This window comes from Anas platyrhynchos, chromosome 5 (assembly GCF_047663525.1).
Source record: "Anas platyrhynchos isolate ZD024472 breed Pekin duck chromosome 5, IASCAAS_PekinDuck_T2T, whole genome shotgun sequence".
Classification (NCBI taxonomy): domain Eukaryota; kingdom Metazoa; phylum Chordata; class Aves; order Anseriformes; family Anatidae; genus Anas; species Anas platyrhynchos.
The window spans coordinates 16,912,010-16,928,290 of record NC_092591.1 but is presented as its reverse complement, the minus strand read 5'-3'; the positions used below and the strand labels follow the sequence as shown (position 1 = coordinate 16,928,290).

Here is a 16,281-nt window from a genome sequence, read left to right as displayed (position 1 = left end):
CAACGTTTGTGAAATCCTGAGGTAAGAGCTCAAAGCAGATCTGCCCAGCTTTTAGAGGTAGAGAAAGTTGTGTTTTTTATAATCCCAAAAACTTCAAGTTGTGAGCAGGAACACAACAAGTTCTGGGAGATTGTAAAACTCCCAGGCAGGCCAAGATGTAGGGCTGAAACTGCAGCAAATGAAACATCTAGTAAAAATTACTTCACACTTGCATGAACCCTGTCCCTGACCTGTCAATCATTAAATAAATCAAGATAAGGGCAGATCTTCTTGCCCAGAGAAGCTGTGAATGCCCTATCCCTGGAGGTGTTCAAGGCAAGGCTGGATGGAGCTTTGGGCAACCTGGTCTGGTGGGAGGTATCCCTGTCCATGGCAGTGAGTTGGAACTGCATTGTCTTTAAGGTCCCTTTTAACTCAAACCATTCTGCGATTCTATATGACTTTTCCTCTACTGATTCTGCTACAAACCAGTTGTGTTGATCTGGATGACGTTGACTCGATTTGCACTCGGTGAAACCAAGGATTCACTCCACTGAGAAGCTGATATTCCTTTCTGATCATTGCTTGTATTTCACTATGCCAGCTTCCACCCAAAGATCTCTTAGGACTTTAAAATCAATGCTAAAGCTCAAAGCCTGTGCTAAATTGGTGTTACAACCCAAAGTCTATTGGAGTCTAAGGCAGAGATAAATTAAAGGCTAAATCCAATATCAGACACAGTGGCCTGCACTTCAGGCACTTCATTCACACAGCCATTGCACAAGGTATGGCAGGGGCAGCCTAAGGAAGTCATCTGGTCCCAGGCTCCTCTTAAAGCAGGAGCAACTCAGTCGGGTTGCTCGGGGCCTTCTCCATCTGAGTTTTCAATTTCTTCAAGGGTACAACCTTTAGCCACAAGCTTTATGAGCCTCTGTTCCAGTGTTTGACCACCTTCACAGTGAAAATATTTCCCTTTATATCTAAAAAGGATTTATTGTGTTGCAGCTTGTCCCCGTGCACCTCTGACATGGATCGGGCTTCATCTTCTCCCAGACTCACACGAGATGGCTGAAGGCAGCAAGCAGTAAGAGGCTCTAGCCAGCTAAGAGAAAACACTAAGCCTACAGACACAACTCCTCGGTACCCTGAGCTATCTCATGGCTTCAGACAAGCATCTTCATTTAACCGGGACAGCACCACATTCTTTTACCACAATAAAATCTTTATCTGTAAAAATCCAAATTCTACTGCAGACTGAGATCAAAGTTCATTTTCTGCAAGCCTTTGTTTCCAGTAAATTCAAGAGAACAACTTCTGATTTAATCTGTCCTAACATAAACATATATCTTAATGTAAACATTAACTTTGATGTTAGAAAGCTTGTACACAGCTCAGTTGTAAACCTTGTTATCAGCATGCTTCACATTGGCAGTATTTTGTGCATCTCTGTTTAAATTACCAGAAACTATTAAGGTGGAAGGACCATTTCATTGGGTGTCATACAGCTACAGCTCGAATAGGTACTGCCCTACTCACACACACAGATCTGAATGATTTTTTCCCCCCAGAGCCTCGAGGTATGTCTCTTTGCAACAGAATTCAGAAATTTCCAGCGAGCGCTGAGGGCTGGCCATGTGGCTGGCCGTATTACCAATGGCATGGGAAGACCCCACAGCTCTCACAGGCCCTACAAAACTCAGAAAGATGTATGCTCACACTGAGCTTTCTCAAGCCAAAATGGTTCAATTCCAAGTAACCTGGCCTGAAAACAAAACATGTTCAGTTCATATATTTAAAAACAAACAAAAAAACAGTAAATAAACAAAAAAGATGATGTTCCCAACCAGATGGAACATGTCTGTGGCTATTCCTGAAGCAAACTCCTCCTCCTACTCTTCAGAAGGCACATCCCAGCGAGTTTTCCATCATGAGGACCTGCACTAGTAAAAAGCTAAATCCTATATAATTTTCCCTTATCATTACTTGCTGTTATTAGCCCCTTACTAGCACAAGAACTCTGGTCATACTTAGTCATACAAGAGAGCAGACACACTTTAAAAGCCACAATCTCCAGCCCAGACCACGGTTAGCAAATCCTCAGCATGACTTGAATTTCTCCATTTGTGGTTTTCTTATCTCCAACTGAATACCGCAGACAAGGTTAATTCAGCATTCCAGGGTCCTCTCAGGCCAGAGGGAATGAACTACTGATGGATCGTGCATTTGTACAGTGGTTTAATGTCTCAAGCTTCTAGCAGGGAGCTTGAGACTTTAGCAGAGCAGTGTGTGGTGGTATTTTGTATCTTGTGATGACAATTCCCTCATCAGCTTCAGAATGCACATGACTGGCTGGGGCATTAATGGATGCAAAGCACATTATTAGCTGCTAATTACATTTACTGGTGGTGTATGACACTTCAGTGCCACAGCTCTTTGGACTCAAATCTACATGCAGGTTTTGAAAACTGCCCAGGGAATATGTTGATAAATTTTTCACTTTTTCCAGTTAAAATTTCAGGTTGGCAGAAAAGGCCCTCAGGGTTCTGGCAGGCACCAGATCAAATGGGAGCCAGCAAAGTGCCCTTGCTGCAAAGGCTAACAGTACTCGGGGCTGCATCAGGCAAAGAACTGCCAGGGAACTGAGGGAGGGGAGCCTTCCACTCTGCTCAGCACTGGTGAGGCCACAGCTGGAGTGCTGGGGCCAATTCTGGGCTCCCCAGAACCTGGACATTCTGCAGAGAGTCCAGGGAAGGACCATAAAGGTGGTGAAGGGACTGGAGCATCTCTCCTATAAGGAAAGGTTGAGAAAGCTGGGACTGTCCAGCCTGGAGAGGGCTCTGGGGTGACCTCAGCAGTGCATACAAGCATGAAGTATAACCCTGTACAAGCCTATTATTGTTCTCTTATGCCACTTTTCATCTACAACTAGTTAAGCCTCTTGAAAATGCTCAAGAGCCAAACTGTAACGTTGCAAGCAAAACAAAATAAACAAGAAAAACAAACCCACGCTTATTTCACTGAGAATTTTGCCCTAAAATGCTGCTTACTAGCTGAATAACGTAAAACAGATTTGCAAAACCACACCTTCAAACAGGACTGCTTTAACAGGGAAGAACACCTCCTTCCTAAAGCTGGCACACTGCTGTCTTTTGGGAAGGCTGCCTGAAACTCACACCGACAGCTGTCAATATGGGCTGCTCCATCACAGAGTCAGCCCTGCTTTTGATTAAAATAATTCCAGTCTGCTTCTGCATTAAGGCTCAGATGCAATGCTTTGTGATTCGCTGGCAACCAATGTTCGGCAACATATTGCTGAATTATGCCTCTGAAACGAATGAGAGATCCAAGGACTATGCCTGGTTTGGGATTCCCCAAAGGGGCTGCAATAGCAGGAAATCAGCAGTGCTTCACAGCTCTGGGACCACACCTCCCCTCCCTGGCCCCGTTCCTGCTCCAGGAGTAAGGAGTGGCAGTCTGGCAGTCCCACTTCACGCTGCTCCAAGATTCCTCCTCCTGAAAGGGGACCTCAGGCTACTCCTCCGAGCTATCTCAGCTTTGCATTCCTCCACCATGGTGACAGTAACTTATGTAATGGGTGGAGGCCCTTACCCATGCTAACAAACCTCAAAGGGTTTGATAAAGCAGGCAACTTTCTTCTGTACCTCCATGCACACTGGAAGCTGGAAATGCATCAAAGGACTAAAAAACACAGCAACTTAAAGATACCCGTTAACATGTGTCACACCCTCACGGGTGCAAGAGAGCGTTAACAATTTTTTTCAGGCAGTATTTAAACATTTCTGCTAATACATTTAGTACCATTCCACCCCTGTAGCACACCTAGTGTGTTCCTGTATAACCTGACCCATCTCTGTATCCTCAGGGATTTCACTATTCTCAATCTAAAACAATTTCCCCTCATTTCAGCAAATTATGCCATGTTCAAGAATAAGCATTCTTTTGTACTGCCCACAACAAACAACTTTTGCTTCTGACACTTGCAGTTCCTACTGTTGCCATCCTACCCTCAGCTTTACAGCATACTTGACTGCTTCAAACAAAGTCAGCCCCAGTAATGCTCCCCAGCTTGCTGCTGCTCTGTACTGTACTCAGCGTTTTGAGATGAGAAACTTTATAACACTGGGAAACTGCCCAGTGCTACACTGCTCTCAATATTACTGCCTCCCACCAGACAGCCCAGCATCAGATTATTTTTTTTACCTACTGCTGGGTTTCCAGTCCCTTAATTTCCTGACCACAACCATAGCTTTTGTTGACTTGTGCGTATTACTGGGTGTTCAGTCTCCCCATTCTTTGTTACCTACAGGTATGCTGGGGTTGTACCACAAAAACAGCCTTTAATACAACAAGCTGTTTACTGGCTCACCAACTAATGATTCACTTGCTCAGGCTGGCTTGAAAACAAGAACTTCACAGGGCAAAACAAAACATTAGAAAAATGAAAGCTCAAAATATTAGGAAAAAATATTATTATGATTATTTTTTGAGGGGAAAAAAATAAAAGAGAACAAAAAACAGTGTCAGCTCAGACAGCAGAGCATGGATTCACTTATATTCATTTGGACCTGACAACCTCCTCTCCCCCTCCTCCTAGGCTCTCTCTTCTTGCATTTTCAGTGTCTGAATGCTTCATGAACACGAGTGGATTTATTCTCACTGTAGTGGCATGCTATCGATATAGAGATGGGCAATAGCACAGATAAGGAAATTTTCCAGAAGGAATTGTGCTTTCATATACATGCACCACCACGTCCCAAATGAAGACCCCATATACACCCTACATTTCAGAAAGTGATGAATTATCCTGCCTGAAAATCTAGACTCACCTCAGGTAAATGGTCAATGCTGAAAAAAATAGTGAGCAACAAGGTCAGAGGTTGTGCCAGCAGGCTGTGGCAAAAGACTGTAGGCTAGAATAAAGGGCATTTGCACGTCAAACTTCCATCAAGAGTGGAAGTCAGTGAGAGCAAGGGGCCTGCCCAAGCCTTGAGAGCCCAGCTCTTCATTTCATCTGTCCTGTGACCTGTACCACCACCCATCAATCACACCATCTTTCCCCTTACACTGCAGCACAGCCTTCTACACCACAGGGCACCTGCAACCATAAATTATGGCTGAGATGAACTAAAAACAGAGGGGGGTTGCTGGTGTCAAAACTGAAGAGGAACTTGGCCCTTCTCATGGTCCCCATGGCCAGTGCACCTCAGGCGTGAGGCAGAACACTGAGACTGCTCCCCTGAGCTGGGCCAGCGAAGTGCAACTCCCATTCACCTCCTGGTAGCTCTTTCCTTTGCAAAATTCTGTCATGTCACTGAAGTACTAAAATGGGAAGCCAGTCAACTGGCAGATGGAGGGATCATAACACGTTAAACCGCACACAACATCAGGCAGCTCTCACATTTCTGTGTGGCAGCTCTGCCATGCATCCAGTGTCCTGGGGACAAGACAAAAGAGCAATGCCAGCACGTTACCTCCATCTATAGAGTCTGGCAAAGCATACCACCCATCTGGCTGATTTCTACAGGTAAAGGAGCCAATACATATTTGCTATATATTTTGGCTTTACGTCTTGATTGTGATATAAAACCACAGCCAATTTCAGGCTGGAACCAAGAGAAAAGAAACAAAGCTGACCCAAGAAATATAAGGGAGAGGCCAAGAAAAATGGTGATTTGTAAGCCATTGAGAATGCTGCCATCTCTAGGCACTGCGGGTGCTGTTAATGCGTGCGACGATTAACGTGTGCCTGAGCAGAGTGCTGGTGCCATTAACAGGACCGAAAATAAATAAACCTTACAGTAAAGAAAGACACTGTTGTGGAAGGACACAGTGAGCTCTGCACGCCATGCCGAAGGGAGGGAGAGAAGGAGGCATTCCCACAAGCAGTGTCCCCGAGGCTCCCAGCAGACCGCTAGGCATGGACCGTCACCCACAGCCAAAACAGACTCTGCAGGAAAATGAGAGGGGAGCAAGCCACAAGGCCAGCGGCTTGAGGAAGGGTACTTGTGAAGTCTGTCAGTCTTCCAGCACCATCAAGTGACTTGATTTTCCTTAAGCCCCGTAACCGCCTGGTTGGCAGGTCTGCCTCGCATGACAGCTATCCACAAAGGAAAGCTCTCACTCAGTCTGCTCCAGAGCAGACAGAGCTAATCGGTACATGGTGGCTTTAACTGATCTGGCACTGCTGAAATCCCTAGAAGTAAGACATAATAAAGGCAAAGCAGCCACAGAGCCCCACGTATCAAACCGCTTTTAACAGTTAGTCTAAGGAATCATTCAGAGATTAACAGCAGGGGTCAGAGCCCTGCCCTGGCCAGCACATGCCTGGGGATATGGCAGGCTGGGCACGAGCGGTGCTCCTCTGAACTGAGTCACATAGAGCCTCCTGCCAACTGGCTCTTGCTGACAGCTGAAGGCTCTGTATTGTCTGGCTCATAGCCCAGTGACCAATAACCCCCAGTTCAGAGACACCGAGCTTTACTGAGGCCATCAAACCAACCACAATGCAGTGAATAGGCTAAACCTCTTTCTCTTGGACGCTCTTTTCTCCTGCAGCCTTCAAAGCAAAGGAGATGGGATTCCTGGGTTCTTTCCACCTTGGATACCAAAGATATCACCCAACCCCAAGGCAAAGAGAAAGCTGAAGCACATCATGACAGAGAGAGGACAGTCTACAGGAACGTCAACCTTCCGGAGCCTGGACTGCTGCCTGGCCATCCAACACGCCATGAATGTCATCCATTCTGTGCCCATGTCCCCTCTCTGCATGAGACCCAGGTACATTTTGCAATGTGACCCATTCTGCTGTCCCCCTCCATATACCACCATGCTTCCGTCCCAGCCTCACTACAGAAAAAACAGTAAGCTTTCAATCAGCCCCTAATAATAAGCAGGTAAAGACACATCCACAGACAGAAACAGCTGAGTTCAAGCTGAAGTTGGAAGCAAATTCAAACACTCCCCTGGCTGCCACAGTTTTTAAGGTGACCAGCTCTCTGCTCTTCTCCCACAGCATCTAAGAAACCTTCATCATGGTATCAGGAATCTGGCAGGAGGAAAACATTGCACCAGACTCCCTGTCCATAAGCCGATTCAGCTTGTTCTGAGGGGGGTCAGTGCCTTAGGCTCAGACAGATTAAACTAAACCTAATGAACTCTTCTAATTCTTCTAACTTCTGCTCCAAGATCCTAAGATCTTCAAAATCAATGGGGGCCGTTACCACAGGGCTGAGAGGAGCTTTGGCCTCCAGTTGACTTTGCAGCTATTTAACCAGTCTGACTGCAGTTCAGTTGGGACTATACCATAGCCACGCTTATTTTATTTTCCCTTCTCACATCATTGCACACTAATATGGCCAGCTAGCGATGCCTGAAAGACACTGACGTGCAGATCAATAAGACTTGCATTTACTGTTACATTCTGCCATACCCAGGAACCTGCTTTTTTCACTCCACATAGAGGTGCCAGTTTTCTTAATAATATGCCAGCTTTCTTGGCTTGCATGTTATATTTCTTGGTTCAAGCTTTATCCATTTCTGTGTGAGTAGTAGAAGCTTCACAAATAAATGAAGTACTCCTGTACTTTAACCACCAGACCATGCTCCTCCTACAGTGCACTTAGCAAGGAATGACAGAAGGAATAATCCAAGCCACAGAAGGCTCAGTTTACCTGGCTACAGACATGTACAGCAGCCTCCTCTATCAAGTCAATCCCTCTACCACAAACACATTTCCTTCAGTGAAAAGCAGCGTTTGCACCCTCATTTTCCTTTGTCAATTCTGCTGGGGTAGGATACACTTGGTGGTGAGGTGAAGGAATGCAGGAATGACCCTGCTGATGGACACTGCTGTAGGGACAGGCTGAGCCTTACCTTTCCTCAGCCCCAGCCCCTCCTCTGTGCTGGTGCAATGGTTTCCTGAGGGAGGAAGGAGCTCTGAGTGGTTTCAGATGTACCTTTTCATCCATGAATATTTTATGGTCAACTCATAATTACCTTTCGGCAGACTGGTGGGCTTGTGAATAGATCAAACCATCAGATTGTAAGCACCAAGTTTCTGGACCCAAAATAATTATAACTGTGCTTGTCTGGAACCGAATGATGTGGGTTTATCCAGTGGGACAGGGCTATGTTAAGTACATCTATACAATGTTAATATCAGATATTCATACAGAGCACATATCATAACTGTCAGTCCCTGGCATATGATCCTGTCTTAGAGCACACAGTTTGTATTCTCCACAACTTTATTTTACCTGGCTTGTCTTTTCTTGTCGTTACCTGAGATAATCAAAGGACGATCATCAAGAATTTTGCTAGAACTTGAAACAGAATCACAGAATTGTAGGGGTTGGAAGGGACCTCAAAAGATCATTGGGTCCAACCCCCCCTGCCAAAGCAGGTTCCTCAGAGCAGGCTGCCCAGGTAGGCATCCAGACGGGCCTTAAATATCTCCAGAGAAGGAGAAAAAAAGAAACGATCACAGAATAAGTAGATGGTGACTGAAAAGCAACAGGATCAAATAACCACTGAAAGCTTTTGTAGCACAGGTATTTTTGAAGTAAAGGGGAAATACTGATGAAGTTCTGGCACTTCGCCTCTCCTCTGGTCAGAAACATAGACAAAACTGCCCTGTGATATTGAACCAGTTTAATGCACTAGTAAAGTAAGTTCCCCAGTCCTTATTTCAAGCTTCACTGTTGCCAGATTATTAAGCTGTGCCTTTTTCCTCTTGATTACTGTTTTTTAAATGATAGCAGTCAGGAATCTACCTCAGAAGCTATCATCCATTCCTGAAATGATTCTTGTACAACTCCAAAAAAGATTTTTTTCAGTTTAAACATCATGAGCTAGAGTCCCAAAATACACAGCCTGTTTGTCTATGGCAGAGTCAGGAACCAAGTCCAAAATCCTCCAGCCCAAGCCCTAGCTACCAACTACAACTCTTTCTTGAGAGGCAACTCTCCTGTTACAATGGCAGCACAAAGTCCAAATTTATATTTCCCTGTACAAAAGCTGTCAGGAAAACCATCTTAGGAGTAAAGGAAACATACCATGACCCTTAATTTAATCAAGAGATGTTGTCTCCTGGGACACAGAGCTAAGCCAACTGGGGTTAAAAAAGACAATGGCAGGAGCAGATTCCATTTACCTTCTCCTTTATACTGCCCCTCCCAGGGCACAGTGTCTCCTGCATTTCACTCCTTTTCTTCCTCCTGTGTCTAATAGGACAGAGCTCACTGCAGAAGGGTTGCTATTATAAGACATTCTGGCTCAGTGGCTAAGGCACAGCTCTGGGCTCTATCCCTGGCACAGCCACAGTTCTGCCACAAGATCTGGGCACCTCATTTCACTTTCTTGTGTCTTCATTTCCCTCTCCTCTCCCCAGATGTACACATCTGGTTCCTTTATTTTGCTTGAAAACTCATCTAGGCTGTTCTTCGTGAGGTTGAGTGGAGGTCAGGTCAGTACGACTGCAGGCTTGGATGTGGGTTTTAGGTATGCTAGCAATATAAATGATAATGATCTAAAACCCATCTGTGCGAAGGTAATGCTTTGAAGAAAGGAGTTTCACTCCATGGTCAACAGGCTGGGGATCTGTAGGTGTGGAATGTCGGGAGTCCTGGCCATTGCTGGGAAGTGAAGAAAGGTAAAGCAATGACTGCTGCACAGAGGATGCCTTGAAGAACAATTCTGATTTCACTAGGAAAGCGTATCTTTCCATTTCCCCCTGTTTTTATGCTTCTTCTTTTTAGCCTTTGTTTCAAAAATAAAGATTTGTAAAAAAAAAAAAAATAAAATATTATCTCCTCCACTGGACGCTTCCCTTCTTTCCATCTCTAGGTCATACTCATCTTGCTTGACACTTACACCCTTCCTAACATGTACTTCTCCATCTTTGCAGTCTGATTGCTTGCTCAAAATCCTCCATTCAGCCCTCTTAAGATGCCTCCCCACCTGCATTATCTCCTCACATTGTGCATCTATATTAACAGGATAAAAAGCAAAAATAGGAGTCCACCCATTACAGTTCTCTCCACAATGCCCAGAAGGATCTGTGCTCGAGGCATGTTTTAAGAATCATTGTAAATCAGGAAACAGCAAGGTGGAGCAAAGGGAAATTGGAAAGAACTCTCAGCTTACGAATGTATAATACAAGACCAGGGGCCCTTGCTCCACTTTAATCTTGCCAACAGTTACGAGAGCAAGTGCCACAAACAAAAAGTCTTTATTATGACTAAACATTCAGTATTTATAGAGAAGTAGCATTAGAAGACAAACAGTTTGAGCAGTGCTCTTAGGCTAGTTGTTCATTGCTTTTTCCTGAATGTGGTCTTTTATTCCAGCATTAATTGTGGCTGTAAATCATTCCCAACCTGCTTTGGAATGAATTTACACATGCAGTTGAAAGCACAGCACATTTATACATACAAGCCATAAGGCATTCAGCAACTCCAGCAGTAAAAATATCCATCCATCCATCAGGAATCAGGCCCACAAAAGATTTAAAAACAAAATTATCGCTGAAGTGTTTCTCTGCCTGCTGCCAGAAGTGGCTACAGCTGCTTCTGCATCACGTGGAGGACACTGGAGTGGGCAAAGTGTCATTGGGGCACCTCATTGCATCAGGTACTTGTGCCAGGGAGGGTTTTGTCTCACAAGGGACAAGACCTGGAGACCTTGAAAAGATGTCCAGAAAAGATTCTTGGTAAGGCTGAGCAGTGAACATGATGGGGAAGGAACGTGGACACCTAACCCTTGTCTGTGACCATCCAGGTCAAAAAGGTAGAAGCCAAAAAAGCTGGAAAGGAAAAAAAAAATTGCAAGGATTTCTTTTTTGCTATGTTGCAATATATCAGCCCCCAAGAGGGGAATGTTATTTGTAACACCTGGGGTGCACATTCTTCTGAGAGCCTGGGACGTGGAGGCTTGGCAGGCAGGTAGAGTAACCCTCTCATAGCCTTCCCCTTTTCTGTCAGCTCTAGCAATGAGGAGGTTTAAAAGAGAGAGCTTGTTAAGTCTTACACTGCTTCCAGATCAAATTTTTATCCTATTTCACTTTGGAAGTCTCTTGAACAAGCTCAGTGTTTCAAAGCTGAGGCTGCAAATCTCCCAGGGCAGGTTCCTGTGTTTAATAAACTGTTTTGACTGGAATTCAAAGAGAAAGTAAAGATTTCTGTTGGCCTAGCCATAGAAAATGTGGCCCAGACCTGTAACCCCATATCTGACCAGACAAAAAAAGAAAAAAAAAAAAAAAAAAAAAAAAAAGGATATTTCTCAGAAACATTGGCATGAGACTAGCTCTGCTTCCCCTGAAGTTGATAGAAAAAAAGTCTCATCATCCTTAATGGAAATACCTGTGAGTAATTTTTTATTTGGAAAGAAGGTGCTGGAAGGAGATGCCAGAACCCCAGCATAACAAACCTGTAAGTTATATAGAGGTTCAGCTACTGGGCAGAAGAATTTCCAGTTTACTCTTTTCAACCATTCCACCACGAAATTAACCCTTTAAGTGCTTCATAGCCTAAGAGCATGCTGAATGCTGACAAGCAGGGAAGCACACAGCGACCAAAATACCACTAACATGAGCAATGCTTATAATTTGCTTAGTGTAAGATGGAGCTGTGACTCGTGTGATTCAGCCTTTCTTGAATGACCTGGGTGAAATTTCGGTGCTGCCTGGGGACCCTCTCAAGGTCCCCTGGTGCCTCACCTCCACAGCCTTAATGCACGAGGCTGAACATCACCCCCGTTAACTGCACCAGAAGTCCTGGAAACGGGACAAGACCTTTCTCCTGCCACTGCAGTGAGACATGCAGTGCTTCACACCATTCTCTTGGTGCCTACATTTTCCATCCTAGGGCACACAGACACAAAAATAAATAGTGCATCAAGACAGTGAACGTCTCCCGGGATTTCACTAAACGAAAAATGAAACCTAAGCTCAGCAGAGACCCTTTCAATCTGACAGGTCTTGTTTTCTTTAAGTTTCATTTTTCTTCCTCTAACACAAACATGACCTACCATTCGCCCAAATTCAAACCTGATGTAGACTTTCAAAAACTGTTTCCAGCTAACTGTGATACTCATATAGCAGTCTGTCTTTTCCCATCTATTCTTGTTAATGTCTCTATTCACCAAACTTTCCCTCACAATTAAATTCCCATGTCTGAAAGTTAAAGTGACAGAAGCGAACAGCCCTGATTTAAGAATTAGTCCTCACATTTCTGCCAGCATGGATGGAAACAGACACAGCCTTTACAGGCTGGAAGTTCCACTGTCAAAGTTTCCAAAATCCACCTGTTTTGATTTGTATGGTTTGTGTGCAGCAGGCCAGACAGTAAATATAGGGATTTCATTTCCCCTTTGATTTCAGCACTTCTTTTCTATTAACTGTCCCATTTCCTGATTCACCTACATCAAAGTTAGCAAAATAAAAACACTCCTGAAAGCCTACAAATCAATACTTAAGATGATCTGTTCACTAACACCAGAAGGACTGGCTGCAATTTTTAAAGGATTGGATGGCATACATGGTTATTTTTACAGCAAACTCAACAGTTATCCCAGGATTTCAAAACTCTTTGTAAAAATAAAAAATAAAATTAAAAAGGTGTTTATTTATTACATTTTACAGTATATATTACTACTATTGCTAGTTAGAAAATGTATTTCTGCTACCTTGGATAATAGTGAGATCAATAATTCAACTATAGAAAAATGTGCCCCAAATAATTTGAATTTACAATTGTACTTCCACGTCTCCTGAGACACATCATGATCTCCTCACATAGGGAAGCAAATGAAGTACATCATTAGAAACCAAGTCTTGCCAGAAATTCCAGAAAAGAAGGCAAAATCTTCTCAGAAGACAAGTCAGTTTCAGCTCGTGCAGCAGCATTCAAATAGAAACGTTCTGCATTAAATGCAATTCCTTAGTTTGCAGACAGACAAAATTCTCTACTGAAAGCACACATCTCCATTGATTTGGGCTTTTATACTTGTCAGAGACCAATTCTATTTAAAACAACAACAACAAAAATCACCAAAACTTTTATACAAGTTAGCTACACACAATAACAAATAGAAAATTAATTTTATCATTAGGACAACAGAGACCCAGAAGCAGTGGTTATAGACCAACTTTGTGGTAGACCTGTGAGCTACATCTGCAGCATTTACCCTGACAGTCACCAGTGATTGGCTTGATTCTGATCTCTTGTAGCCAGGTCTGGCATCAAAATGAATATCCTGGCCAGTGGAATTTCCTTTGGATTAGTTCAGAAATTTTCTCTCCATTCCTTCGTAACATGACATCATCAACAGCAAGTAAACCAAAGGGATTTATTCCAAATCTCCCATAAATTTGCATAACACAGAACCAGATTAGATGTAAGGTAAACATGGTATAAAATGGAGTAAGTGAAATCAAAATCTAGCCAGAAGTTGCAATAGAAGAACTACCAACACAAGAACGCAGAGTTACTTATTTTATTATTATTATTATTGGAGGCTGGGGAACACCAAGGTCCTAAGAAAATATCAAAGGTCTGCTGGGGCAGCAATTCTTTCTCTGTGTGTTTGTGCAGTACCTAGAACAAGAGATTTCCAGTCTCAGCTGGAGAAGTCTATAGTCATTAAGGCACCGGTAGTAGTACCAAGAGTTGTGTAATACCCTCTAGATAAGATGTACTCCAAAGGCATCATAGTCTAAGTGAAGAACACAAAGCATTGGAAGAAACAACTCTTATTTATACCATCTACAGCTGAAAGACCTACATCCAGAAATCTGGACAGGGTCACATATAACCAAGAACCAAATCAGTATTTCCTCAGTCCCAGCCTAATACTTCAAATGCAGGCCATGCCATCTCTCAAGGACAAAATCCTAAGCATGAAAGGCATCCTTTTGATTAATTAACAAATCACCTACCATCAGATGGTTTTTTATGTCATAAAAAAATTACTTCTCTCATGGAAGCAGATTTCCTCATTAAATAATCAGACTAGAACATGTCTTAGCTTGCACTGAGTTATGACTATATGGAATGTACAGCTCACACCCTTTAAAATAAGTTTCAGCATCTTGAGCTTCAGTGACACAAGAATAACCAAAGGACAATTGTAGGACAATTGTTTCTTCAATGTCAGACAAGCTTCAATGTAAATAAAAATACAGAATAAAGATTTCTACTACTTACCAGCACACTGGTTGTTTTCATCCAACTGGTACCCAAATCGACAGATCAGAGGTCTTGTAACAGTAGGGTAGTTAGGAACTGGGCCTGGTGCTGGGGGCGGTGGATAAATATTTGAGTAAGGATTCAGATATGGTGATCGATACACTGGGTTTGTTCGGGGTACACATAAATAGCCACCATTCTGGTTGACACACACCATATCTCCTCTACAGGCCTCAGGAATAGTCCGACATTCATCAATATCTGGAAGGAAATTGCAGAAGTTAAGTGAGTGATCGCTTCTTAGCGTGAGCTATCTGAAAAACAGTTAACTTTTTTTTTTTTTTAATCAAGACTTTGCTAAAAATTTGATACTCTCTTTGAACGGAAGGGCTAATCTTTCTTTGCAGAGCCTTGCTTTGAAGTTAGATTGCACTAGGTCAGGAAACTTCCCATATATTCCATATATCCTGTGTTCTACTTGTTTTAATTCAGCATTAAAGGGAGAGGGGAAAGCCTGCTTTGTTATTCTATAAATGTTCAGTTTAAATACTGATTTACACATGGCTACAGCATGCTACCGCCTATTCCTGCTAGTGGGTCTGTCCAAACCACAACATGCAGATCAGGATTTCAAACACTGGTGGTTTGGTTTGCCCAGCTGTGAAATTTGGATTCTGATTTGGAACTCCCAAGCTCCCTCCCACAGAAAAAGTTAGGGATGTTCAGATCTGGAGACGTGGTTCAGGCCTCTTTTTTGTTCCAATTGTGATTGTTGTTGAATCAAATTTAGAAAGATACAAGTGGTTTACCCAAACCGAATGTTTGGTTCTCAGAGCACAGAAGCATTTGACTGCCATGACAGAGCAAGCAGCCTGCTGCTCATTTTCCCCCTCATTGTTTGAGAGACTTTAATTCATGCAGAAGATGCTGCCCTGGAGACTGAGAGCCTCCCTTCACATTCATTTATGAAAAGATGCTATAGGGTAAAGTGAGTGTTTCCCTACACCTGCTTCACTGATTGTCCTAGAGTTTCAACACAGAGCAGTAATAAACTTTATCTGGGGCCTCCAGGTACAGAACACTGAGTTTGGAGGAGACAGAGAAGGAGGATGAACAACCCTTGTTATTTAGCAATGGGACTGAGCTCCCAAACTCATTTCACTGCATTACAAGTATTTGGGAAGCACTGACAGCCAGTTAGTATCCCCATGTCACAGACTGATATATCCTTGGGCTATGTAAACACACACACACACATTTATATATATACACATATATTTATTCACACACACATTTATCACACAGCAAGGACTTTTCACCTAAAACATACCAAGAGCAGCACAAAGTTAACAAAGGCAGTGTTTCTGAACCCCGAATTAAATTCATTGATGTAATTAAAATCCTACCTAAGCATTGCCCAGAGGCACGGTCCAGGTCAAACCCATTAGTGCATTGTTGCTAAAAGGAGAAAACAAAGGACACTCAGTAACTGTGAAATGAGACAGCTGCAGAGTCAGATGCTCACCTGGGTTATCACGCTAGGTAGAACTGTTCAGCACACCAAAATGTTCAGGACATCAAAATAAAGTCCCTTCCCCAAAGGACAGGCAACAGGGAATGAACCTGAGACCTCCAGCGCCTGACAGCCCCTTAACCCAGAAGGCCACTCCCACAGGTGGTGATCGTTTCAGGCTGTTACTTTCTGCTGGGATATGCTGGGATAGCCAACACCTGATGTGCCACACACTCCCTACCAGGAGTTAACACAGAAGCTGTGTTCTTCTATTTTGGGATCTTGTTTTTGCCAGAACAAGGGGGCATTGGTTCAGAGGTACTAGCTGACTTCTCTAACATGCTTTGAAACTCCACATGTAGACGGTTCAGTACATAACTCTCGAGAAGCTAGCCAGCTGACCTGAAGCCAGAGTTAAAACACAAACTTTAAAAAGTAAGGCTTTTAGTTCACACAAAACATTTGGATTTTTAGGGGATAAATCTGTACACAACACGTGTTCTATGCATACAAAATCACTGGAAACCTTATTCCTTCCTATCCTACACTGCTGGTCTTTATCAGGGCTGGAACCTGGAGTCTTCA

At 43.4% G+C, this 16,281-nt stretch overlaps 1 protein-coding gene across 5 annotated transcripts in view; it reads right to left on the bottom strand.

Annotated features, from left to right (window-relative positions):
• The window catches only part of FBLN5 (fibulin 5), a 57,527-nt gene that overhangs the window by 29,238 nt on the left and 12,008 nt on the right, over window positions 1-16,281 (bottom strand). For 3 of the 5 annotated variants that reach the window (XM_021273666.4, XM_021273665.4, XM_005021441.6), the window contains exons 3-4: window positions 15,590-15,641; window positions 14,202-14,444 (exon numbers count right to left, since the gene is read on the bottom strand). In XM_021273666.4, coding sequence (XP_021129341.1) covers window positions 14,202-14,444; window positions 15,590-15,641 — 295 coding nt within the window. Of the gene's footprint in view, window positions 1-14,201; window positions 14,445-15,589; window positions 15,642-15,708; window positions 15,823-16,281 lie in introns of those variants that run through there. The other 2 variants (XM_021273667.4, XM_013101347.5) reach the window with 2 other exon arrangements.